This window comes from Pholcus phalangioides, unplaced genomic scaffold (assembly GCF_987345545.1).
Source record: "Pholcus phalangioides strain wild (caught in Gottingen) unplaced genomic scaffold, Ppha-v1.0 ptg000004l_1, whole genome shotgun sequence".
Taxonomy (NCBI): Eukaryota; Metazoa; Arthropoda; class Arachnida; order Araneae; family Pholcidae; genus Pholcus; species Pholcus phalangioides.
Genome location: NW_028301597.1, coordinates 38,899,145 through 38,927,032, shown reverse-complemented (window position 1 = coordinate 38,927,032; position 27,888 = coordinate 38,899,145). Strand labels below are relative to the sequence as shown.

The 27,888-nt window shown below is 35.7% G+C and overlaps 1 protein-coding gene across 1 annotated transcript in view; it reads right to left on the bottom strand.

Annotated features, from left to right (window-relative positions):
• The window catches only part of LOC149087391 (protein adenylyltransferase SelO, mitochondrial-like), a 29,150-nt gene extending 1,262 nt beyond the window's left edge, over positions 1-27,888 (bottom strand). The window contains exons 1-13 of the mRNA XM_089231474.1: positions 27,352-27,888; positions 25,197-25,335; positions 21,239-21,384; positions 18,874-18,997; positions 16,540-16,655; positions 16,312-16,415; positions 15,991-16,160; positions 15,153-15,184; positions 12,580-12,783; positions 9,258-9,375; positions 8,408-8,571; positions 5,247-5,416; positions 1,897-2,008 (exon numbers count right to left, since the gene is read on the bottom strand). Coding sequence (XP_089087600.1) covers positions 1,926-2,008; positions 5,247-5,416; positions 8,408-8,571; positions 9,258-9,375; positions 12,580-12,783; positions 15,153-15,184; positions 15,991-16,160; positions 16,312-16,415; positions 16,540-16,655; positions 18,874-18,997; positions 21,239-21,384; positions 25,197-25,335; positions 27,352-27,770 — 1,989 coding nt within the window. The 5' untranslated portion in view covers positions 27,771-27,888 and the 3' untranslated portion in view covers positions 1,897-1,925. The remainder of the gene's footprint in view (positions 1-1,896; positions 2,009-5,246; positions 5,417-8,407; positions 8,572-9,257; positions 9,376-12,579; positions 12,784-15,152; positions 15,185-15,990; positions 16,161-16,311; positions 16,416-16,539; positions 16,656-18,873; positions 18,998-21,238; positions 21,385-25,196; positions 25,336-27,351) is intronic.

Below are 27,888 nucleotides of genomic sequence, written 5' to 3'. Positions count from 1 at the left end.
CAAAACTGTTATACAGCTTCAATGGATATTCAACTACCTGAATACACAAAAGTGACTTCTTTATTTAAAAAATTTTCCTTTTAAATTGATTTTTTTTTTCTGAAAAAGGAGCAAATATCTTGTTTTGCCCCCTGTGGGTAAAACTGGGTACCCATTGAAATACATGTAAAACAATATCAAGAAGTTTATTTTAAAGAATGAAAAATTTACACTCGTCTTTGAAGTTATACACCTCACTTTAAAAAATAAGATCCTACTCCCTTTATGACAATTGAACTCTCATTTACTGAAAAATTCAAGTACCGTATATACTCGTGTATAATCCAATACCCCTTCCCTAATTCAGGACCATCACAACCACAATAAATTGAAAACCTGTGTATAAGCCGACCCGAAAAAATATGTGCATTTTAGAGAAAAAAATTCTTATATTTTAATGCAAAATGAATAGCTTGTGGAAATTTGCAATAGAAAATGATTCAAACTTTTTAATCCGTTTCTACCCGGTCTCCAAGCTCATCGTAATCAATTAGATCATCAAAGGGTGCGGCATCTCCATTTTTATTTTCATCTGGGCTGTCTCATCGTCATTGTCACTTTCAAACAGGATATCATCTTTAGTTCCGTCCATCGTATTGCTGATGCAAAACTTTATGAAGGATAGGATGATCATTTCGGCGGAAACGCAATTCCACGCCTCATGTACCCATTGGCACACTAGGCCAATGTCAGGTTTCTTCAAGGCACCACTTTTTGTAGCTTCTTCATCATCGGAACTCATCCATTCGATCCACAAATTCTTCAAATAGTCTTTCAGAGGCTAGTTGATGCTCACATATAAAGGCTGTACAATCGACGTTAGCCCACCTGGTATCAAAGCCAATGCTGTTTTCAATTTCTTTGCCTCGGCTTTGACATTATCGGTTTTCGTGGGGGTTGAACATATCCCATACCCATAACGCTGGTTTCTCAAACACTGCTACAAAAATGACTACTGATTGTGGGGTCGATATTTTCTCATCGAAAATTGACCCGAGTATAAGCCGACCTTCCCCCCCACGAACAAATTTTTCCATGAAAAACTCGGCTTATACACTAGTATATACGGTAAGTATTTTTCTCGTGTTAATTGCAGAAACCACAAAAGTGTCATCTTCCACTAACAGTTGCAAAAGTAGTGGTCGGCTGAAGTGGGTTCTCCGCAGTTTTCAAACTTGGAGGAGTAAATGCGAGCCATTACTCCTTCAAGGAATAATTAACTAACCATAATAATCTAAATAAAGAGGAGTAACCTATTGGTGAATTCTTTCCCCAATAGGTTTCAAGAAATACCATCATTTTTTGAATGGAACAGTGATAAAGTCCCCCATCCCCATTTGAAAAAGTCTCTCTGCAGAGAGCAGACAGATCTTCAACTGGATACCAACATACCAGGAAAATTTAGATATCTATTATTTTCACTTCAAAATATAAAAGCCAAATGGTAGCACCACTGGAACACAAAATCATAAGTAACAACAAATTCATTAAGGCCAGACAAAACCAGTGTGCATCAATTCGTTAGAAAACCACCGGAGGAATTTTTACTCTACTATTTAAACATACAAAATGCACCTAAAGTACAAGTAAGTAGTCTATGCCAGCGGTTCCAAAACTTTTTGAAGCACCCCTTTTAATCAAAAAAAAATTATCGCTGACCCCTACATAGACTGACCATGTCCCAGTTTTCCATAACATTCTGATTTTTCTGCCAGTAAATGCACTGTTCCAAAAGAAATTTTTATTAGTTAAAGAATTTTAATTAGATGATATTGATTTCCAAAGATATTTAAATTATTTTTTTTTAATATCATATCAATATTAACTTAAAATGTAATTCAGTAATAAATTACTCACCAAGTGAATCTTAATCAGGGCTATGAAGATCAGGTAATTTGAAGATTCAACCCCCAATCAGGAGGAAGACTGCATGTTTGATCATTGCACTGCGCCAAATTTCTTGTTTCCCCTAAAATAAACAAATTTAGATATAGAATGCAGACTAACCATATAAATGAACATCTGCATATTTTACTGGTTGAAATTATGATTTATTGAAGTTTATAGTGCACATCTGAAGCCTTCCTTTCATTCTTGAAAGAAGATAACACTCAAACTATAAAGAAAAGCAATAAAGATTGGCTCATTTTCATTTCATTCATGGAGTTTTCTGCAATCATGCTTCAAATAACATATGAATTTTGCTAAAAAAAATGGCTTTTTTCATACAAAATGAGTGTCAACTGGGGGTAAGTGTGGCAGCACGTTGTAAATTTTAAAAATAATCTTGTAGCTCAGCATCAAACATTTTATAGCAAGTACTGAGAAATCTATTAATTTATAAGGAAGTGGCATAAGTAAACGTTTATTTTTGTCACACCAAAATGATTCTACAAAGGAATGTAAAATTCAAATTCATAGTTTATTTATTCAAATTCTTATATTTTCTGCCATAAAGAAATAATCACACCAGATCTCTGAACATACTCAGTATGATTTCTTTTACATATTAATATAATCAGATTATTTTTTCAATTAGCAGTAATGAAATACACTGGGGAGCCCTACTCACCACCGTATAAAAATATATGATGTGACACCTGTGAGAATTTAATATTTTTTAAGTAATTACAAATTTTTGTTAACACATTTGTTTGTCAATACACAAACAATTGATTCACAAGCGGTGATTGATTCACCACTTGTGTCAACGGCATTTAACATGCATAAAGAAGAGCATCTGTGAGATTAAATTTTTGGCAAACACAGATGTCCACATACAAGTTATGCAAAAGAAATTTGGTAGATGATTGCAACACTCTTTCTTTAATGGTTCAATAATTTGTATCTGAAGGTAGTTACAGCCGATCTAAATTTTCTTATCTATGATGTAAATGCATAGCAAATGACCTATTGCATTTGTTGAAACTGCTATTATCCCAAATGTACCGATTCTGAAGCAACCTTTCCATATTTCTCTATTCTTCAAATCTTTCAGTTTCTCGTTCATCATTTTCGTCACACTATTTTCTGCACACAAGGGATAATTAGACCAGGACCTACAATTTATTGCAGATTCCAAATGACAGCCTTTTTTTTATAATCACCAAGAGGTTGGTGCTCTAGCCCCTCGATGTGCAATGTGGGACTCCCTGCAGTAGCAATCTTTTTCTGTGGTCGGTCATGTAGCTGTTTTTGTTGCATTACTGTGTGCAGTTTTTCATTGGAGTTCATTTATACGATACTTTATATCTGATTATTTCACTGTATCGCAAGCAATTGAATTACTACAGCAAGTAGAAATTCATAAAGTTGCATGTTATGATAGCAGATTTGAACACTTAAAAATACATATTTGTTACCATATTTTGCTGGAATAACAAAAATTATACAGCAAATCAATGTTTGAGTTGTCTTGTAAGGAACAAATGATACAGTGAAAGTGATGGGTCAAATATGTGCATGAATTAATTTAAAAAATGTGTTCCTATACTTAATGGCACCACATTTCCTTCATTCCATTTGAGGACATAATGGCAGTTTTTCCGAAAAACCATTTGCTAGAATTCATAACACCTTGAAATTTGTATGTAACCTGTGTGCGTGTCTACAGAACCCCTTAATTTTTTTCAGAATGTTTCTTTTTTATACAGGGTGCATAGCAAACAAGGGGTATGGCATTTTACTGGCAAACCGTTGATCCTAGAGGTACACTTCCAATTAGAAAAAGTTTTGAAATAATGTGTAGTACTCAGATATGTCATTCATGTTTCTAGGGGTTGTATAGTTATTAAAATAAAATAAAAAAATAACTTTTATATAGTCCTGTGTTAATGCAAGTAAAATGGTTTATCCATATTTAAAGCTGTTTTTCCCCATTTTCCTCCATTTTTCGAATTTGAATATCTCAATGAATATTGCGCTTAGAAACATGGAATTTTTTTCTTTTGTTAGAACAAGAGAGACAGAGCAACAACTTTCCAATTGGGTTTCTGGGCAGACTGGGACTGCATAAAAAATTAATTTTTGTATTTTAATACCAATAAAACCCCTTGAAATATGAATGACACATCTGAGTACTGCACACATTATATGGAAACTTTTTTTCCTAATTGGAAGTATACCTCTAGGATCAACAGTTCACTAGTAAAATGTCATAAGCGTGTTTGTTATGTACACCGTATGTACATATTCCTGTTTGTCTTTAGCTGTTTCGCTTTCAAATGTGTTTTTTTTTTTTCTGGTACTACATTTTTTAAAGCTTTCTCAGGATTTTGTATTCAATGTTTGGAAAACTATTATTTGACAGGTGCAAAAAAATTCTTAAGGGAAAAAAAATATATCTATACTTAACCTCACTTTTTCAAAGCATCTCTGGTAGTGATAAAAGCAGTAAAGAAAATTTGAGCCACACTTACTCCTGTTGGAACACACTTGCTCCAATTCAAGGGGTAAGTGTGGCATACCAACTGGCTTTTCAAAACAAAATTTTATGTTAGAACTATGACACATTTGTCCCAGATTGGATTCAAAATTATTTGTCAATTATTTTATGGACAAAATATTAAAAAATAAAATTGTTTCACAGCTCTATTAGTTTACCTCCAGAATTGCCTCAAAGTCAAACTTTAATATTTTGTGCCACACTTACCACAGTTGCTCCTAGGTAGTCCAAAATTTACTTATTTTTTTGCCAAAGGGACCAAAGGGACCATTTTGAAAGGGACCAGGCCAGTGAGCAACCAAAAGAGTCTGCTAGCATATGAATAGCCACAAAGAATGAGTTAGAGAGTGTGCGAGCATGGGAGTGGCCAAAAAAGAGAAGGATCAGGACAGTGATCAAAAGATAGACCAAGAAAGTGAGTAAACATGTGTGAACAAATTAATTAAAACAAAAGTGACAAAGACCAGGGGTGGCTCTTGGAACATGCAACCCATGCATGGCGGTGCTCTTGGAGAGAGAGCAGTGCCAAATCAGAGTTGAAAAACCTGTGGGAAGGGGATATCAAAAACAGGTCCTGCATGGGTAGATATTTTTCTCTTGAGCTGCCCATCAGAGACAAACATATTGATGGGGGGGGGGGGAGGAGTCAACGAACTAGAGCCCAAGGTGGCTATTCACTTGAACACACCTGTGTATGCAGCTGTGTATGAAAAATACTGGTGAATATGTACACCAACACAGCAGATTGAGTTAATGTACTTACCTTGCTTCTCAGAGCTTAGAGGTAATTCATTTGATTTAGCAAAGTCATGATCCACAGCTGCATCATCAAATGGGTTCTCTATCAGCTTCAAAACATTTCTCACTTCACTGTAATCACCAGTTTCTGCTTTCTCTATTGCATTCTGTAGAATGTAATTCCTCACAATGAACCTGAGACAGTAATAAAACATACACAAAAATAAACCAAAATGACAAACAGACATAACAGTAACTTCATCGGGTTTCGAAATGAGTATAGTGTAGCATTTTCTAATTTAAATTTTTGGGCTTACAAACATCGCCTCTGTCTCCATTCCCCAAAAACCTCTCTCCAAATATAATACAAGGCTTGCATAAAGGGGGGGAAATCATAAGCGTTGTATTCACAAATACTTAACGATCAAGGATGAGATGTCTAGTCCCTGTGTAAATGAAAAAAATAAATTTCTTTATTGGCAACCCTGTGAAAGAAAAAATTTTACCCCTTTACCCTAAGCATTATATTTTTTATCTTTTCTCCCTCAACATTGAGTTTTATATTTTTATAGTATAACAAACATAGGGAGGGAAAAGGTAGGGGAAAAAAGGAAACCTGTTTTGTCATTTTTTTTTTTTACCCTTCATTTCCCACGTGTAAACAATGACACCTGCTCTAGTAATTTATCTCAGCTAGTTCAACTGCCCGTCATTCAAATTTTCTTCCAAAAGCCTGTATATGAAGTGGTTTACTCAGCATTTTTCTTTCTCAATCTTTCACTTGTTTTTCACTTTGATTTTTCTTTTGCATGGCAGTGGAGTAAATACAACGAATAAAAACTATTCATAAAATTATTAAATAAAGTTTTATTCTCATTGTACTGTTAAGCTAGTACAGGGGACCCTCCAAAAGAGAATGTTTTGCATTGTTCTGCAATGAGCCCTCAGCTGACTGGAAATGTTTGTGGCAAAAATTCTCATAATGGTGTTCTCTACACTTTAAAATTCTTCTAGCTTGTTCTACAGCAGCACTGATTCCGACATACATCAGAAATTTCTGCGTATTCTGCTTTCGGGCAGAGAACTGACATTTTCTTCCCTTAGAGCAGTCGGTCTTAACCGTTTAAATTGCTCTAAGCCAACAGGATGGATAATGCACCTTCCAGCACACCTCCCCAATAATTAGTTGTCTATGTGTAAGTAAAGAAATTGTAATTAAATACATTAGAATTTTATAACAATTAATTAGTGGATAATTAAACTTAAAATTTAACTGCAAAATTCATATTTTGAAAAATAAATGTCATGTATGTAAATTATGCTTCATTTTGCGTGAATGAATCAGTTTCAAAACTGGTACGGATATAACGAAGTTCGCATATAATGAATAGCTTCACTGTTTTTTCCAACTTCATTATGAGCGGGGTCTGATTGAAATTTTCTTGTTCTAATTTTAACAATGTCAGGGTAAAGGAAATTATTACAACTGAACAGACCAGAAACGTTCTAAATCAGAATTCAGAAATTCCTTTCTAATGCACACTTTTGTTTCCCTTCTAGTAATTTTTAATAAATTACAATCGTTCTCAGAAAAAACATCTAGATTTCATCAACAGGAAAAGAAACTTTTACAAAAAAACATTTGACATTTCTGCGAACAAGAGCCAAAAAATAAGGTGTCAAAATGTTTGGGGGATTCTTTATTTTTTAAAGAACTTTAAAAAATTTGGTTCGCACCCCAACAGAGCCGCCCTTAGAGGTGTGCGACAGGTGCGGTCACACTGGAAACCTTTCTTACTGTAACAATATTTTTCATAAATTCTGCATTTCCACCAATTCTGGAATTGCTTTTTTAATGAATTTTAGAATTTTCACGTATTTGGAATCAATTTTAATTATTTTCTGGAATTCTGTGATTTAAATTATTTCTTTTATTAACTCTGAAATTATTTTTTATTTATTCCGAAATTATTTCTTTCATTTATTCTGAATTTTCATGATTTTCATTTTCTGAATTTTCATGATTTTCATTTTCTGAATTTTTGATTCTCCTCTCTCTCACAGTATATATAAAATCTGTGCTAAGGATCACCAAAATTATTAAGACGCCTCTGCTCCAGTTATTATTTTTGCACCAGGCCCCTCATCCGGTAAGAGTGGCCCTGACCCACCCCCCAAATATGGTTCCTCGCACCCCTGGTTAAGAGCCACTGCCTCAAAGCATATATGAACACGAACTTTCATTCGGAGGGGGTATTGTTGTTAAGAGCTATTAGCTGAGCTAGGACAGTCCTATTCCGCATTCATAATATGCTTTAAGGGAAGAATGTCAGTTCTCTGTAGCTTAATGGTAGAGAACTTGCTGGACTATTTCTTAACCCAGGGCCATAACTAGAGGGGAGCAACTGCCCTTGGTGGCAAAAATTAGGGGGAGTGGTAGTGTTTTAGTTAAGAACAAAGAACGCTGTTATAGAATTATTGCATTTTAAAGTTGTAGGGGTGGCAAAAATCCTAGTTACAGCCCTGCTTAACCAGACATGCACCTCAAACACATTCCTCTATGGAATTTCTAACGAATTGGTACATGCCAGAATGTGTGTTCTGTGTGGGGGGGGGGGGCCTAATGTATTCATGTTGTCAGAATTGTGCTTGTTTCATGTTCTTGTTGGTGCTGCCAGCTGCGTTCTATATTTTGAAGTAAAGAAGTAAACGCAAGTTTTTTCATGCTATGCCAGTATCATGTCGTAGGCCTGTCTTCTCTCTGCAGAGAGATTTTAACTTGGAGACCAGCTCACGTTCATGCCTCAAAGTTGGAAAACTGCAGAAAAACAACTTCAGCCAACCACCACTGTGCATAAACTGGGTTGAAACTTGCTTGGACTGAGAGAGGTTGGCAGTTCAGTTCCCTGCAGAGGCATGTGTGAATTTTCTTTAGATACCACGCAAAGATGAAGATTGTAGTCTATTGTACTGTGTATGAACATCGAATAGTGATATATATTTTCTCTCTACACGACGAGTTGTAGAACATAATTTCACAAGATGTCACACCAAAAATGTTTGTTCTTCTTCAAGATTTCATTTTCTCTGAAACATTTATAATATACAATTGATCTCATAAATAATGAAAGCACTTGAAGGATTAAAAAATAATTATTCACATGTAAGGTGGGAAAAATTTGTTACCTAGGATTGGATTTATTCATTAGCTCAATCCTTCTGCCATTGCAATCTTTGATAGACTGTTCCTCATTGCTATTGCATTCTTGGGCAAGACGATCACAATATGCCGAGAGCCATTTGCTCCAAAGCTCATAATCTTCAGCTTTCTTCTCAGATGCACTCATTTCCTGGTAGATTTAAAAATATACCTGAATAACAATGCAAAACTGAACACACATATATTTATTCAGTCAAATCATTGTTTTCATCAGTAGATAACAATAAATATCATGATTAAAATTAACCATGAATTTAATTTATTTACAAGAAAAATTAAAAAAAACAATGAACTAAACTCGTGAACTAATTTAATTTCTAAATTCATTTGCATGATTTTAAATTGAAGAAACAGACAGACAACAAATCTATTGTTCCATTAAATGCATTAATTAAAGCAAAGCTGTACATTTGCACAGACAGCTAGTGAAGGATAACAAATCACTGAAACAGGCCAGCAATAACTTGATTTTACAGATTTCTGGTTGTAATTAACCATTTACCATCCAGAGGTTTTCCCAGTATTTCATTGGTATTGTTCGTACTTTATACACCACTTCCCCCACAATGAGGAAGAACCCTGGATTCTAACTATTGCATTTTTTATATAGCTTACAAGGTCTGCTAAGAAGCCAAATTCACAGGGGAAGAGAGATTTCCTGTGTCGTAAGGGGTTGAATGAAGTACCACTTTTTTCCCCTGATGTCAATTCTACCTTGACATAAGACTGCAAAAGATTAATAAAGTGCAATATACAATTTTTTAAAAATAAATTTCATTATTATATCTATTTTCACATCAGGTAATTGCTACATACAGAGAGTCTTTCAGCCCATTCTAATTTGTTCTTCATTCTTTCTAAAGCAGCAATGCTTGCAAACTGCTCTGTAGCTTCTGGATTTGTTCTTGCCAAAGCAAGTAACATCTGTAAACCACTAAATGAACCACAAAAAGAAAATATCCGAGTCAAATTATTAAAACAAGCAAAATGCACAAAAAATAACTTTTTTTAATCACTCACACTAATTATTATTACAATAGTCTCAAAAATCCTAGTTTAGAAAGCTTCTGGATAATCTGAGGCACTGAAACATTTTGAATTTCCTTCTTGAGACCCTTCTTTTCCCCTCTTTTTTCCGCCTTCAAAAAACCCAACTTCTTTATATTTTTTCCAGGAATACTACATAGTATTATTGTACAGAAATTTCAGTTTGAAAGGTATTAGGTAGGCCCCAGCCTAATAATGGGTAACCAATGTAACAAAATATTAGACTCCTCTGAATGGGTGTAGGCCATTTTAACTTCCAGGGGATAGCTGAGAAAGAGGAACAAGTTTGACTGTTTTCTTTACAATGGTAGAGAATGGAATTGCCCCCCCCCCCCACCGATTGTTTATGTAAAATCATCGGAAAGGAAATTGAAAGCTATCAGTGTCTCAGCATTGTTCACCATCAATCCCACCCCAACTATTCTCAATCATTCTCATATCTTTGCATCCTTTTGCATTCTTCACTTTTTGAAACACATTGTATGGCTAAGATCTCTATTTTATACTGTCTGTAATCTTTGTGAGATGATGCCAAATGACTTCAAAAAATTCAAATACATTAAAATTTGTTTCTAAGTTAACTAAGTTTGAAGCTGTAAAAAGACTGGACAGAGGTGAAACAATTAAAAATTAGCAAATATGGTAAGCATGCTTGTACTGCTTTTGCTTGTCTTTTTTTTTAAGTAAAAACCAACATTTAAAGCATTTTTTTTTATTGTTTTTGATATTCTAAGGTGGCTTTAGTCCCATCCACCTCAGATTATTGAGACTCTACTGTACCACGCATGCAGGAATACCAGTAATGACAAATTGGTGCCCTAGTGCCATGGTGGTAACATGCTAATATATTACTGTTAAAGGTTGCTGTCACGGTCCTAGGTTCAAACGCGAGGGAGGATGTAGGTAAGATATTTTCCTGAACAAGCTTGAGACGAACATGCCACCAAACGAATAGACAGAGGCTTCATTTCTAACCCATTTCATTAATGACAATAAATTGAATATAGTTGATGTTTGTTGAAGTAGTAATAATAGATCTCTGGCCAGTAATGGCAGGAATCACAGTAGGGCTATATCAACAGTGCAAGAAAAAAGACAGCTCCAGAGGCTATCTTGTTTTTGCACTGAATTGGTTCGTGCGTAGCTTAGTAGCAGCACTTTCCATCAGCCAGTCATTGGCATCCAGTGATGGTTATGTCCGAACTTCGAGGTGCAAATGCGAGCTGATCTCCCCATTAAAAAGTCTCGCCACAGAGAGCAACAGGCCTACAATGATAAATTATTCAACCATTACACTTCACTCATAGTTGGAAAAACTGGTGGCAGATGGCAGCAATTACACATAACAAGCACTACACAGAAATAAACTTCACGTCAGGTTTCACTACACGTACACAGACATTCCCGCATGTACCAATTCATTAGAGGTTCCACAGAGGAATATGGACGAGGTGCATGTGTGGTTTAGTAGTAGTAGTGATGGTTATGTAAATGATAATACAAATACAAATACAAATACAACGCCACAACAGGCAAACCGCCCAACGAGGTGGCTGACTTAAGAACATCATGGATCCCCGAGCCCCTACCTACTACTGCTACACCACACATGCACCCCCCTCCCCCGCGGAACCCCCCAACGAATCGGTACATGCAGGAATGTGCGTGTACGTGTAGTGCAACCTGACGTAAAGTTTGTTTCTGTGTAATGCTTGATATGTGTAGTGCTGTCATCTGCCCCCAGTTTTACTAACTATGAGTGAAGTGTTATGGTTGAATGATTTACCGTTGTAAGACTGTTGCTCTCTGTGGCGAGACTTTTTAACGGGGAGATCGGCTCGCATTTGCGCCTTGAAGTTGGGAACCACAGAAAACCAACTTCAGCCGACCACCACTGTGGGGTTCGAACCCAGATCCTCGCATCACGAGTCCGGCACTATAACCACTCGACCACCACATCAGATGATGACATCTGAGCAATTTTTTTCAAGTGAGCCAATGAATAGCGTAATAATCAGTTGTTTTTAAGTGATTTGGTTGTCCTTTTTAAAAAATTGATACAATTTTGTGATTATTTTAACTCTTTAAGCAGTTTTTAAAATTTTCTTGATCCGCATTATAACTGCCAAATCTGAAATTGCGAAACCTTCCTAAATTAGCATGTATTTTAAGAACAATTTTTTCCAATTCCGAGCAAATAACTTTTCCCCCCTCCCACAATAAGATTTACTCCACCCATCACTTTTATTTCCCTGACTATGATACAAAAACACCTGCTATGTGTTACATCTTTCTAGGAAGAAAAAATATTTTTTTTGAAAGAAAAACGTTCTTGCATCATTTATACTGAGCCAATTTTTCTCGCTCCTCCTTATCTAAGGTTGAACAACCTTATCAACTGCAGTTGTTGGTTGGAGGGAATGAAAAGCATGTTTTATTGTAAAACAGCTTCATTGTATTTTTAGAGGACAAAATATCTCAGGGTGACAGAAATAAAACAGATCAAGTTTGACGAGATATCTTGGGATTGCCACTGAAAGGCTTATTAAATCTTTTGCTCTCGATTTCTTTCTACAAACTTAATTACAAGTTATACTTCTTATAACCATACAGTTTTAATGTGTTAATAAAGAGTTTGAGTATCTACCAGGATTTCATTGATAAGCCTAGCCACAGAATTCAGTGTTTAGCTGGGAAAAAACCAGAAAACTTGTTTCTATTTTTTTTTAACAAAAATAGCAATCAAAAAGTTGAAAAAGTAAAACTGGTTTGCAATAGAGGAAAGTATTATTTAATGTTTTATCTGAATTAGATAAGTTTAAAAAAGTTAAGTATTTTTTAAAGTTTTTATCCATTCTGAAAAATTTAGAAAACTGGCTCTTGCACCCATGTCTTCAATTACTTAGATTACTGGCATCTCTACACTAAATACTGTGTATTTGGCTGGAACTGATGTGGTTATGGTTAGAAAAACATAATGAGAATACAGTTATAATTAATGTGTATACGACACATGTATATAACATAAGTTCACTGACATCCAATTAAATTTCACTAAATCCAATTTTACTTGAATTCTCACAAAACTTACCTCGAACTCATGCTCATTTTAGTATTTTTCAGAACAATGTCTTTTGGATAGCAGCAGTTTTCCACAAGATTATGTTTCACATTTTTGAGCGATGCTTCATGACCATTTAGACCAGGCAGCAACAAAGGACTCAAGCAAAGAAATGTGTTCGTGAAATCTGCCCCAGTCTGTTCCATTGTGTCAAACAAAGCTTCAACTAAGGAACTAAAATCAATTGGAAACAATAAGTTATTAAAGAAGTATTTATTTAGTACATTAAATTTGATTAATGTACAGCACTGATCAGAGAATGTCTCATTTTCCAGAAAACGAAACTATTAAGTTTCAATCTTAGTGAGCGATATATATATATGTTACTGCCAAAGCCAAGCCAGTTGACCTGGCCAATGTCCAAAATTCTGACTTTCGCTGAGCTTTAGCTGGCCCCCTATGTATCGATCCCTATGATTTGGGGGTATCACCACGTTGGCTTGTTTTTTTTTATAATTACGACCACTTATAACTACCCGTAGCTAACCATAATAATTATGGTCAGCTATGGCAACCCGAATGATGAAAGAAATCTGAATATTGATATCCTAGTGAGATCTGTAGATGGGGGGGGGGGCCAAAGCCAGGGTTAAGTCTGAATTTTGGGCATTGACCGGGTCAACAACACTGGCCACTTCGCACTTTGGCAGCAATATACAGGTATATATGAAGGTCATGATGATTAGACATAACATATCATACTAGACACATCTCTACCAGAGATGGCACACTAACTCCAAAACAACTTTTAAAATGTATAACATTTGTCTCAGTAAACAATAAATCCTACACGCTCTTGTATTTTTCATGGAGGAACTTCAGTTTATGACCATAATTTGTTCTGTGAATGTACTGGTATATTGATATATCAAATATGTCGATACAAAAAAATTATGTAAATTTAGATGTTTCATTCTACGACTATTCATTCTCATAAAAATTACGGATCAAAACAGCATTTAGTCAATAATACAGTACAATACATAACACAAACATACAATAATTTTGCACATTAACTTACTCTAAATGACAACAGAGAGGAGGACTATTGTTTAAAACTCATTGTTTATCTGCCGGCTCCCAACCACCTTCATCTTTTTGTGCAACTTTAAAAAAGAACTACTGCAATGATGCTTGCTTTTGCTTCCATTTGAGGATTTTGCAGAAATAAGAAATTAAATTGTTGTTGGACAGATTCATTGCACCTACTGCTAGATTTACTTGGCTGGTTCTTTTCTACAGAATTTTACACATCTCTATAACCTCATTTAAAGTTAAGAACTCATTTCTCTCTTCCTCCTCCTCAGACGAGATCTTGTCCATAAACTCTTGCTATTGCTGCAATGGAAATCCATCACAGTTCGTCTGTGGTCAACTCCAAGCCATATTCCTCCACTAGTTCTTGAATGTCATCCTTATTCACTAAGTCACATGGCATTCCCCAAGGACAAGATCTTTCGAAAAGTAGTAGCTTTTGTTCTTGAGCTAACCCCCTTAAAGCCATTTTCAACAATGCAATCATCCCACACGTTTCTCCAAGCAGAATTGGGAGTTCTCTTGATGGTCCTCATCCCAGACTTTATTGATGACTTTGAGACAATGCATGATGTGAAAATGGTTCTTCCTAAATGCTCAGAGAGTTAGATTAGTTCTGTTTGCTGAAGATTACCCCTGATCCCACAGTACGTATATGGGTGAAAGTGAAGAACCATCGATTCAGTTGTGATCATGTAAACCAGTGGTTCTCAACATTTTTTGAGTTGTGGAGCCCTTTTTGGTATACAATTTCTATGGCGGAGCCCTGTAGGTCCCTTTTTGTTAATCCTTCATTAAAATTATTGATTTATATTTATTCGAAAATATTTATAACTATTTTTTCAAAAATTTACTGGTTTTTTTAAATATTTTTCTTGAGTGTTCGCAGAGTCCTGGAGAGTGCACACGGAGCCCCAAGGGCTCCACAGAGCAACGGTCGAGAACCGTTTATGTAAAAAAAACAAAATATTTTGCTCATAATGCAAATCGCCACTCGTTTGAGTCAAAATGTGCTCAAAATTTTTGCTTGTATATCGAAACACTTGTAAACCAAAGTTGCACTGTACTAACTTATCATAACAAGTTAAGCTCAATTAATAGCTCAATTGTATGGTATGCTGCAAAATGAATCATTCCTCAGTACAATAAATTTAGAGAATCGATCCGCGAAATTTTAGCACCTGATAGAGCTTTGATACACCACAGAATAAGATGCACTGTGTTTATCATCACATATTTCTTTTATTTTACTAAATTAATAAATCACATTTTTAAATATCCCGTTGTATTGGAGTTAGCGGCATGGTATACCCCTTGCATTATAACTGCTTTCATCATCCATCTTCTTTGCTTGAGAAATTATAAATAATTTTAAGCAATCTCCCTCGATATACTAAATAGATTCATGCCAATTAAAAATAATGCAGGAAAATATTAAATAAATTTATGAGGAAAGGCAAAAAAAATTATATCATAAATTAGGAAGAAAAACAAAAATGGATGCTCACACATCTTCTGGCAGTTCTTTTAAAAGGCCAAGCTAAAAAGGTGAAAAAAACAAAACAAAATATAATTACAAATCATTTCTGCACTTTCCTTTACGAATTTTCATGACCTGGAGTTAAAAGAAAAAAAATTAGAGATAATATATAATGAACCAAAGAAAACAAGGGTGAGAATAAAATTAGTTATTTTGGTAGATACAGCAGAGTAAGTTGTCGTTGACAGGTTTATTTAAAGGAAAAAGGTGTACAGGGCAAAAGCGTTTGTACTTTCTTTTATGATGAGGGTCAATTTTTACGGTTTTATTTGAGAAAAATGGAAGACCTGATGCAAAAATCTGTCAATTCAAAGGATGTACAACACATCTTGATTTTAATGACACATAGCCATCAGTACAGGGTAATACCATCAAAAGCTACACACTAGGCAGTTTGAATATCCAGTGGCATCAGAATCTAGATACTCGAAGACCCTCAGAATTCAGTCAGAATTTGAAATTTCTTATTTATAGCTCAACGCTCATAGGTCTGAAATACTTCCAATGACCATTTATATAATGCTTTGTTTTTAAATGCCCAATGTACCAATATCTACTTTCATTTGATGGTCAATAAACAGATATCCACCATTTCATGGAATGCTAAGTGGCCATTTTAGAAAAATTTCAGTGTAATTAAAATTTTTTTTTAATTCTATCATGAGAGAAGAATATTTAAAATTTTAAAAACGAAAAATTGTTGATTTTTTAAGAGATTTCAACTGAAAAATCATATATCAACAAACAAAAACAATCAATAAAATATAGGAAATATAAATATGGATTTTTATTTTCAATTTCAATACCTTTTGCCGCATTTTTTTCAAATAGTGAGAATTGAATTCTTCTTCAAAAAGCTCAAAGGATTGAGATGAGACAGATAAAGGAAGAACTGAATCAATCGCTTCCGCCAGTTTCTTAAGATTCCAAAGGCACACCTCTGGCTGCTTTGTATAAGTATATCTGCCACCCTCATCTATAAATTTAAATGAGCCACACTTCAGATCTTTTTAGGTGTATGAACATAATTCGCACAAGATTCAAGAGTGTTTTTTTGGAATGGAATATTGATCACATTAACATATAATAACTTAGTTTCAAATGCAAAATGAGATAACTTAACGCACCTGATGTATTGCAAATGTAATCGCGATTGAACATGTCCATGAATCCGAATGGGCCATAATCTATAGTCAAACCTACTATGCTCATGTTATCTGTATTCAACACACTAGAATTTAAAAAATTTCTTGCATAATTTTGATATTATTCAACACTAAGAAAAATCAATAGTAAATAATACAAAAAACAACAAAAAAATCACTCAAATAGGTTTAACGTTTTTATATACATACCCATGACAAAAGCCTACGCATTGCCACTGAGCTACCAGCCGAGCAGTTCTGCAAACAACTTCTTTAAAAAATCTGGCATATTTTTCTTGATCATTCTTTTCAAACTCATGATGAACCTGGAAGTTTTTAAAGGCAAACTTTAATGTAGATTTATTATCAGGGTTTAAGCTACGGTCGTTTGTTCGTAATGCTATAAATCATTAGCATTGTAGCATTTTGCTAAAGCTTTTTCCCCCATTTTCACTTTTTTGCTAAAGGAATTTATCTAGCGTAAACCCTGTTTATTATAAAATAAAAATATATTTACAGATTTTGCTATAAAGTAGAACAATAAGCATTTGTTTAATCTTAAAATACAGTGATACCTTGGCTAACGAAGATAATTCTTTACGGGATCGCATTTGTTAACAGAAACCTTTGTTAGTCAAAATGCAATATTCCATTGGTTCTACGAAAAATTTGTTTAACTCATTCCAAAAATGGCCCAAAATTTGAAGAGAAGTTTTATAAAACACTAAGAAGCATCATAAAATGTACATACTGACAGAAGGCTGAGATGAACAACTTCACAATCGGATGAAGGAGAATTTAAAGGAAAATTAAAAGCTGAACACATTTTTTTATTTTACACTAAATATGCTATACAATCAGGTTTGTGAGCCATGGTGAAAAATTAAGTGTGCTGTATGATATAGTCACACACACACGAGGATGAAAAAGGTAAGTTCCCAAAACGTACAGACTGCATAGTTTGATATTAAATTAAGAGTCTTACAGTATCCACCGAAATCATCCATTGTCTGTGGGACATTTTATTTTTTAATGCATTTTCTCTTAGCTTAATTATTCATTTCACATGAAAAGGCCCAGAATCTTTCTGAAGGAGGAAAAAAAGATTGGATTGGATTTTGATTTTTGTGGTTTTAGAACCAATTTGTTCAAACTGCGATAAAACAAATGACCTATCAAAAGTAAGAAAATTTTTGTTATATCAGGAAAGTAAAAATATGTATGACAAAAACTATGATGCATGAAACGTAAAACAATGACGCAGATTGTAGGAAACTATATTTTGTCTTAAAAACCAATGGCCTTGATGAATTTAAAAATGTGAAATGCATTGCAATGGTCGGATAAAATGTCACGAAGTGAAAGATGACTATGACCAAAAGCGGTTATAAAATGATGACTATGATGTGTACAACTAAAAGCATGAGCAATAGATAATGGACTTTGACAAAATGGGTACTTTGTAATTCTCTCGTAACAAAAGACATGATTGTGTGAGGTGACTGTCCTACGTGCAACCGAGCAAGCAGGATTTCCTCTTTGCGGTTCATCCTGCAGCTCAAACATCAATGGCTGATTGTGGGATTAATAGCATTGAAAGAGAAAAAAAGATGTAACTGGAAAGCAATTCTGAAATGTAAATAAATTAAAGATGGCTGAAGTGGCAATTACTCATTGGATTCATTTTAATTGACGTGAAAATTTAGCTCATGACACGATTGTTTTATGTTAGCATATGCATCCACATCTACCAAAACATTTGTTAGCCAAGATGGAGAAAATATACAGTCGAATCCCGTTTTACTGAATACTGAAAATCTTGTTTTAATGAACGCTTTTCTTATCCTCTAGATAAGTTTAGATGGGAACAATGCAAAAACCTGGAGTTCCTTTATAATGAAATTTTGTTGTAACGAAGTGATTTCTCAGGTCTCTTGGAGTTCGTTATAATGGGATTCGACTGTATGTAAGCTGAGGCGTTTGTTAGCTGAGATGCCACTGTACAATGATGCTGTACACGTAGTAAGGCGGAGAGCTAAGCAGTGCTGAAAAAGGACTGAATCGATGAATCCCTATTGAACATGCAGATGTAGCATACAATTGGGAGGTTAAGAGTACTATTAGACAAAAAAAACAATTGGTTTATTTTGCTCGAATACAGTCAAGTTGCATAGCTGATTGGTATTGTTTTCATCAAAAGAGTCACTAGAAAAGGAATACCAAACTTTTATGTTTGAGGCATTCTTGTAAAGGTTCAAACTTCAAATAGTTGAGGCATTCTTTTTCAATTTACCAGTATTTTTGACAGCTCCTTAAAAAAAACTATGACAGAGCAATTAGGAATCTCACTGTCACTATAATTTCAATATATATATTTTTTTTCTTCTGAAATATCTATCAGCTGCTCTAACCAAACTCGTTGCTATATTCAGGGCTATGGCACACTTTATGGATGTCATTAGAACATGGCTATGTGTAACTACTGGCTTTATTCAAAAGAATATTACCAATTAAAAACCAATCACCCTATTATTAAAGCATCACCTCAGGGAAAAAAGTCTCAATTGTATAATCAAGGATATCCACGAGCATATCAGTTTTTCCAACACTTGGACCACATCGCCTGGTTATTGGATCTATAGTTTTGAAGATTTCAAATGACCCAAACCTAGAAAAAACCAATACAGCCATGTAATGCATTATAATAGAGAAGTATGTCTCACATTTACTAAAAGTTCTAATAATAAAATCAATGATCAATAAAAGTTCTAAAACAGTTGCAAGAGATATTCCAACAAAACAATGATAGAGTTTGCTTCTAGCAGATGTGTCTGCCTTCAAGTTCACAGAACACTTCATTAAAAATAATTATATTACAATATTTTAAGTTTGACTATAATAAATAAAATATAGGAAGAAAAGTAATGTTTTATTATGTAAGTTGGCAACTGACCATTATGTGACTTTTACCATGATATTTTCACTGTTGTCTTTTGTCATTGCTATGCCAGGTCTGGCTCGAATAGCAAGAGTTTTAGGAATTCAGAATCCTGCCGATTATGAAGTCTGTCATAAGTTTCCTCAAATGTCATCACCCAGCAAATACCCACAAATAAATTGTCTCATTTATGAACACCGAATAAACAAAATGTAATCATGTGATGCTACGAATTTCTCTGAAGGTAAAACCAATTTTCACGAATCCATGAAACAATCATCAGCATTGGAGCTATATGTATTCATCAAAATCTCAATTTCAGTAAAAAACGGAATGATTTCTGTTTTTCGAAAAAAGAAGCCATTTTTCCCAACCTGCCTAACTTTGCAATGCCTTCAACTGGCTATTTAAAACAAATGGAGGATAATGTTGACAAGTGATGTCCTCCTGCTGAGCATCACACAGTGTACATCACCACTGCTCTTTTCAAAAAGATTCAAGTGGTACGTTTTGACCATGCAGAATGGATCTTGTGTGTGTGCTCCCAGTAACTTTCTTTTGCTTCTTTCATTGAAGCGATATCTTGGGGACAACACATCCATGATGAAGATACAATGTGGTTCCGATAGCCAGCGGCAGATTTTTATAACACTAAGGCACAGAACAAATAAATGTTGAGATAATGGTGGCAATTATATATAACAATATCGCAAAAACTAGTGAATAGTTTTCAATTATTCACTAGTTCAAAAAATGTTTTGTCAAACAAAACTGTTTTGAATAAGTAGTAGTCATTGTATAGTATCTTTACTTTCCGAAAGCGTGAATAACCCCCCTTATATATTGACTGAAAATTTAAAACTTTGGCAATACATTCACATTACCTAAGAAAAAAAACTGCCAATGAAACGGATGTCAGTTAACATAGGAATTGCAAATAAATGAGGTTTAATGGATAACCATCTAATACAGTGTTTCCCAACCGGTGTGCCACAATATCAGCTACGGAGTGCCGCGAGATATTATGGAGATAAGTGGACTGTAATATTTTTTTGATTTAAGGTCTTAATAAATCAAGTTGAATAAAGTACTCTCATGCATGACACTGTCATGCAGTCTGGCTGCCCTGTTCAGAGCACATGAGCTCTAAGGAAAGATGATTCATTGGTTTCATAGTCTAGGGCACTCACCCAGCAAGTGAGAGAACGTAGGTTCAATTTTCCTCAAAAACAGTTGAATTTTCTTTCTTGGATTTATCTTCGCATCAGCCAGCTGTCGAAACATTCGTTATAATAGCGGAGGGTGACATCATCTTCGGATAAGCTGAAAGACTTCATTTTTCAACACTTATGAAGATTGCAAGATGCAATACATATGTACTTTCCATCTCTTTCCACTGAGAATCTCGATTGGGTTGTCTCACCAATTGATTTCGCAGACAGTGCGGAGAAAATAGATTTCCTGTCTTGCCGAACCAGATGAATTTTTGTGCGGATTCTACACTCAAAGGTAAATTCACCAAGAGTGAGATGTCTGTGGCAGTTTTTTGGCTTGGGTTGAGAGAGGAGTATCTTAATCTAATGAAAAGCAATTAACGCACTTTCACCCTTTTCAACATCATATCATTATATGCGAGCAAACCTTTTCTGATTAAGGAGACAATAGTTTTTACATTTCTCGTCCTACAAAAAAATAAATACACAGCAAGGCTTTGAGGATGATATGGGTGTTTGGTTGCTAACTGTAAGGTCTGATATCAAGTGTCCGTGCTCTAAGCATCAATCAAAAGTTTCACATTAATGATTAATCGAACAAAACTCTATTGATGTATTTTCACTCAGTGATTTTTGTTGTAGTAAACTCTGTATTCAAGGAAGGGTGCCCCAAATTTTGACGTTATTCCCAAGGATGCCGCAAATTTCAAAAGGTTGGGAAACACTGATCTAATGCATAGGAAAAAACTGGTCAAACCTTAGAAAAGTTGGAGCTATTCTCAAAACAATAGTGCATTTTTCTTGTATAGGATGACCATCATAAAATATATCTCGGATGACCAGGGAATCTGAAGTCACGCAGGAACCAGCTCTAGTTGTAGGTATACCAAGAAAGTGCATTGCCTATTTTTTTATAAAATAAAATACACTTGTTTTAATGAACTGTCACAATCTACTTGCTGAACATAAAACGGTATAAGCGGAGATAGACATGAAAGACCGGGGAGGCCATGATGATGCCAATTCATATATATATATGCATATTACATTCGTCACCTCTATCATTGACATGCCCCCCTCCCCATATCACCATCCATGATACAGGGATGTACCCAAAAATAAGCAAAATCGCCTTATGTAAGCAGAGTATCCATAGTATGTAGTTCTACTAGTAAGCCACTCCTGAACCAATGTAAAAAGTGCCGTTACTTGGGAAGGTTGTGTTGGGCATCCGTGAATTTTTTCCCATGGAAGCTGTTTAGCCTGTTCCTTGTTTTTGGTCACGACAGACTTAAGCGAATAGTGCATGGCTGTGAAGTGTTGCTTCCTGCTTGGGGAGAAAAACCACAGAAACTGTTGAGATATTAGAAACAGCTAATGGGAATGGTGCTATGGGTACAGCTCAAGTGTACAAATACTTTTTCTGTTTCAAAAAAAAGATGAAATGTAGACTGATGACTAGGGCTCGGATTTTTATGTCCCATAAAGAATGAAACGTCATTGCTGATCAGTAAATTCAGGTTTTTTTTAACCTATCAGCAATGACGTTCCATCTTTAGGACATAAAAATCCAACCCCTACTGATGACCAACCACACTCTGGACGTCCTTCAATTTCCAGAATTTCCTGTTCAACATCCCATTTTTCTTATGTGAGAGGGGTAGTGAATAAGGAATTCCTTTCTCAAGGTCACTGTTAACTAGGCTTTCAACATAGATGTGCGCTGAAAAGATTGCACAACAGTGTGCAGTGGAAAAGACCCAACGTATATACAGGAGTCAAGACCTTATGCAGAGGGGGGAGTGGTTAATTACATTTTATATTCATTAATTATTGGGAGAGGGGACCTTGAACAGCCTCAGCCCTCAGGTTTTGGCGCCTATGTGACCAATTTTTCCATTATATTTTCTTATTTTTTACACAGACTTGAAGGTGCTTTCTTTAGTTATGCTTGGCAACTTTGCTTACTTTTTGCATCATATTTGGCAACACTTGTTGATTTCGCGTTATTGAAATCTTAACTTCCTATGTTTTTCTCCAGAGAAAACATGATCAGTCTGAAATTTCAAGAGTACTGAAAAGTATTTTTTTTAGGGAATTTTCATTCAAGCGAAGCACAATTTGAGGACTTTTAGGGATCTTAAAAAGATGTGAAAAATTGATACAATCTGGTTTCTAACTGGAAGATTTTAAAAATCGGAAACATAGGCACCTATGCTCTAATGTTATTAATTTTCAAAATGTGAAGTCAAACTTAAGAACGACTGGCTGCACCCGAATGCACAAAATTAAGGGCCAAATGATATAAACGAAATGCATTATAGCAGGGGTGCACAACCTGCAGCCAACCGAGGGGGGTTACATCTATCCCATGAAAGGTAATCCCAGTAGAAAAGTATCAATACTCACAATATGATAAATGGGGGGCCCAAATTCACCATAATTGTAATGCAATTTATAAAGGATATTTAATTAAACCATTGATAAAGCACATGCAAGGACAAAATCGGGCACAAGTATTAAGTACTCTTGGTAGTTCGATGAGCACCATGATGCTCGAAAGAAAAAGGTTGAAGATAGCTGCGATAGAGTCATAATTATTATAACATGATTTATAAGTTATGAAAATAATCTCAATTCTAGTGAGAAAGAAATTAAATGTAAAAGTTTAAGCAAGCTGCACTGAGAATACACATGGGAAATCTTATTGGGAAGGGGGGAATTTTATAACACTTTTAAAAAATAACACAATATTTTTTAATTGGGACGACTAAAATTAAGAGAACGTCCAGTGAAAGACGGATAATATGGTAACACTGTATACAATAGTTTCTGGCCCATGAGCTGGAAAAATACTGCATATCTGGTTCGTGGGCCAGTGCCGCCCTTACCAGACACGGAGCTCAATGCAACAACAATATTTGGGCCACAGGCATCTTTATAGAATTGGGACCCCCCCTTTGCTCCAATTTAATATATTCTGTGGGTGGGAGGGATTCGAAATTCTCTAGATAAACGAGGGTCGTAAAAATTCAGAATTAATGAAAGAAATAATTCTGGAAATTTTTCTTTCTAGATAAAAATTCAGAATTTGTGAAAGTATTAATTCCAGAATTGATAAAAATTTCTTTCATCAATTCCAAAGCATCATCGTAAGTGTGGGGCCATTCAAGTATTACGTCAACAAATTTTTAGACATTTTTGACCCTCCCCTTGCCAGCAAAATTTTGTCATCAGCTCTGCCCCTCTGAATCCTAATGCACATTGCTGGGATCAGAGATGTACCTGTACATAGGGAGGCTAGTGCCCCCCCCCCCCGACAATCCAATCAAAAATTTATTTTTTTAATGCAAAAAAAATAATTTTTTTTAAATTGAAATTTCGGAAGAAAATTCCTTTATATGTTATTAAAATCAATTTCTGTTGATTTCAATGCTATTTGAAGGCTATGAACTCAAAATTTATCCTTAATGAATTCATTGCGACCCACCCTCTAAGCCATATAATGATAAATCGCATAAAGGCCCTAGACCCAAATATGGTCCTGGGGTTATCTGATGCGGCCTGCGCTCCTCAAACCTAATTTTGTAAAAATGAACTAGGCGGCACATTTACAGATTGCTTAAATGTCTCGTGGTATAATTCCAGAGCATTTAAGCGGCCCATGGCACATTTTCAGATCACTTAAATGACCCAGGACACAGCTCCAGAACACTTAAGCAATCCATGACACATTTAGAGATCCCTTGAGTGATGTGTGGCGTAGTTTTAGAGCATTTAAATGGCCCCCTAGAGCGGTTCTACATCACTCAAGTTACCCGCAGCACATTCTCCGATTATTTAAGAGATCCGCGGCATATAATTACAGATGGCTTGAGTGATGCGTGGCACAGTTCCAGAGCATTTAAGCAGCCTGGACACATTTCCAGATCACTTGGATCCATGAAAAATTTAGAGATCACTGAAGTGGCTCTGTAGGGCATTTATCAATAGGAAGAATGTTAGTTCAGTTGCCTACAAAGTAGCACTGCTGTGGTAGTCGAGTGGTCATAGTGACGGACTCGCATCGCGAGGATCCAGATTCGAACCCCACCAGCACCACAATGGTGGTCGGCTGAAGTTTGTTTTCTGTGGTTTCCAACTTCAAGGCGCGAATGCAAGCTGATCTTTTCGTTAAAAAGTCTCGCCACAGAGAGCAACAGACCAACAACATTACAAATATTCAATCATTACACTTCACTCACAATTTGAAGTATAGATGGCAGCACTGAAATATCAAACACACCACTAGCTACACACTCAGACTGTTAGGTGCACCCACTTTGTCCCACACTCTGCCACGAAGCTGGGCTGGAAGAGATCTCTGCAACGGGATAAGTCCGTTGTCAGAGCGACTGGCGTTCATTAATGCCCACAAAGTAGCGAAAGTTTCTCATTGTTTTCAGCGCACCGAGTAAGATTGTCATTAATAATATTTCATAAAGGGTGGTTGGTGATGTAAGCATTATCTAAACCCCTCTCCCCTTTGTCATCAAAAGTCAGTAAATCGGAAACCCCCTCCCACCATCGATGCTGACGTAATACTTGAATAGCCCCTAAAAATGGGGTCTGGTGCAGCTGCACCTGTTGCACACCCTCTAAGGGCAGTTCTGCCGCGGACTGAAAAGGTTGTGCACCCCTTCATTACTAAGTGTATGTATCTTATGCATTCTAACCTCACTGCAAAGAAATTCTCGTATGCTTGATCTCATGACTTTCCTTCCATCAGCAGTTCTGGAATATGGTGTGCGACCAGCGCCTTTCAGTTGTATCTCCCACCGTTCATTTTTTGAATTTATAATCTCGCCAAGATACCTATAGGAATGAAACAAATTGGTTCCATTTAATAATTTGTATCATTATCACGAAATCATCACACTTTCTAGTTATGTCTAGAAAATAAGTAGTTGAAAAACATTATAAACATTTCTATAAATACAGGTCTGTCACCTAGGGGTCACCTAGTCTGTCACCCTGTCATATAGTGGGGGTCATTACCACGAAATCGGGCTAATTTATGTCCCTAGCAGTTTACATGAAACATATTTGAAACAGAACTTTTTTTTCCGTCACAATCTATTCATATATTCCAGTTTCTTAAAAAGTTGCCACTCAGTTTTTAATTTCTTCATCAATACATTTCTAAAATTTGCTTGAACAAATCTTAATTTGATAAGGAAATGTCCTTCTCCTTGCTGTCCCCGAACCATTTTTAAAATGATGACTTTCTGTCCTAACACAAAAAAAAATGCACTCGATAAATTTTTTCGATATATATATATGTATAATTGATTTTCTGTATGTTTTCTATACAAATATTATATTTTAGGCCGGTATTATACTATAAAAGTTTGATAAAAATTATTTTATAAAACTTGAAAATATAACTAATAATCACATCCATTACATTCGAGTAAGCTTAACTGATCCACCTATTGGTTGCATTTTTCAAGTTCGTTAAACTTTTATAGCGTAATGCCGGCCTTAGACTGATAGCCGCCAAATTTCACATACAGCCTAGAGTCCCGCTTATCCAACATAAACGGGCGGGTAGTACGTCAGATGAGCAAAAATGTCGGATAATACTGAGGTGTTAAGAAAAACCCTATTAAATGTCAGACTATGTTATAATTTTATACATTGCAAACCTAATAATCATGTTTTAGAAAAAAATAATATGAAAAATTAACTTACAGAATTGTTATTATAACTATCTATTATTATTATTAACTGAGTTACAGAATATTCTGAAGTTTAGACATAAAAAGTTTATTTAAATTCTTAATTGCAGTCTGCTTTCCTGATGAGTGCCATCTTTGCAGCATCATTATGTAGATTCCTGTAACTTCTCCTTGTTACTCAATGTATTTTATTACAGTTTCTAGAGCCTTAACTCCGTCGTTACGTGAAATTCTAAGAGGCTCAACAGTTGGTGCTTATTTTTGCGGTGGGACATCGGATAATATGGAATGTCGGATAAACGAGGCTCTACCGAATATACAAAAGAGGATCCGGCTTAACCAATAAGCGACTTTAAAAGTTCATCAGAGAAAGGAAAATGCCTGAAATGGACAAGAAAACCGTAGGGCAACAATGGCGACTTCTTCAATTCTCTTCAATATATTGAGGAAACAACATGTAGTACTCTGACATCATTCATGTTGCAAGAGATTATATAGTTATTAAAATAAAAATGTTAATTTTTTTTGTATGGACCCCCCTGTGCTCTAAAACACAATTACAAAGTTGTCGCCGTCTCTCTAGATGCCAACAAAAAAAAGTTACACATTCCTAAGCGCAATGTTCTCAAGACATTTGGATTAAAAAAACGGTGTTGAATACGGGTAAATCATTTTATGCACATTTAATGCTGTTAGATCATGGGAAATGAAATGCTACTACAGTTGAATCTAATTTTAACAAATACCGATATAGGGAAAATCTAGTTTTAACGAACACTTTTCTAATCCCCCAGATAATCTTACATAGGAACAATGCATAAACTTGGAATTCCTTCATAACGAAATTTTGTTATAGCGAAGTGATTTCTCAACTCTCTTAATTGGAGTTCATTATAATGGGATTCTACTGTATTGGAGAGTGACATCATCCTCGGATAGGTCTCGGGTTCGATTCCCAACAAGGGCAGTTGAACTTACTTTCTTTACCTAAACTCATCTCTTTGCATCTCAGCCAGCTATTAAAAGCCTTTGTAGAAACTATATGATCTCACTCTATACGACTTTCTGAAGTCATGCTTGACGTCATCAAGTGACTACTTGGGTAAAACTTATGGGGGGGGGGGAAGGAAAAATAAATACAACACTTTACATGGCAGCACCATCTCCGAGCTGTCCAGTGAAGAACCCGAATTGGTGGCCGCAGTAGCAATGGGCAGCGGGTTCGGATCCCTGCAGCAGCTTGTTCCCGGAAAAGTATTCGGCGAAGTCGGCTCTCTCCAGCTGATCGACGTGCAGGTCCAACAGGTCGGACATCGCGCGAAGGGAGTAGGCGACCATCGACGGGTTCTCGACGGGCGTCGGCCGAACCCTCGAGAAGCAAGCGTCCGCCACCGACCGAACATAATTACTCTCCTCTTTGTCGATGGGCAAACGTCTCAGAGCCAAGTTGTCGAACTTCAAAGTCTCTAACGTCGTCGCCATCACGCCCTCAGTTGCTCGTGTAAGAAATTGTCGTCGCTGTACTTTGACACGAGATATTCCCAGCGCCACAATGCGGACGGCACTCATACGACTCGGCACAGCACTCGCAAAGGTAGGAAATCGAATGGCATTGTAATCAATTCACGTAATCAAATACACCTTATAAAAACAGCTGTATTTCAATATGTAAACATTGAGGTCACGT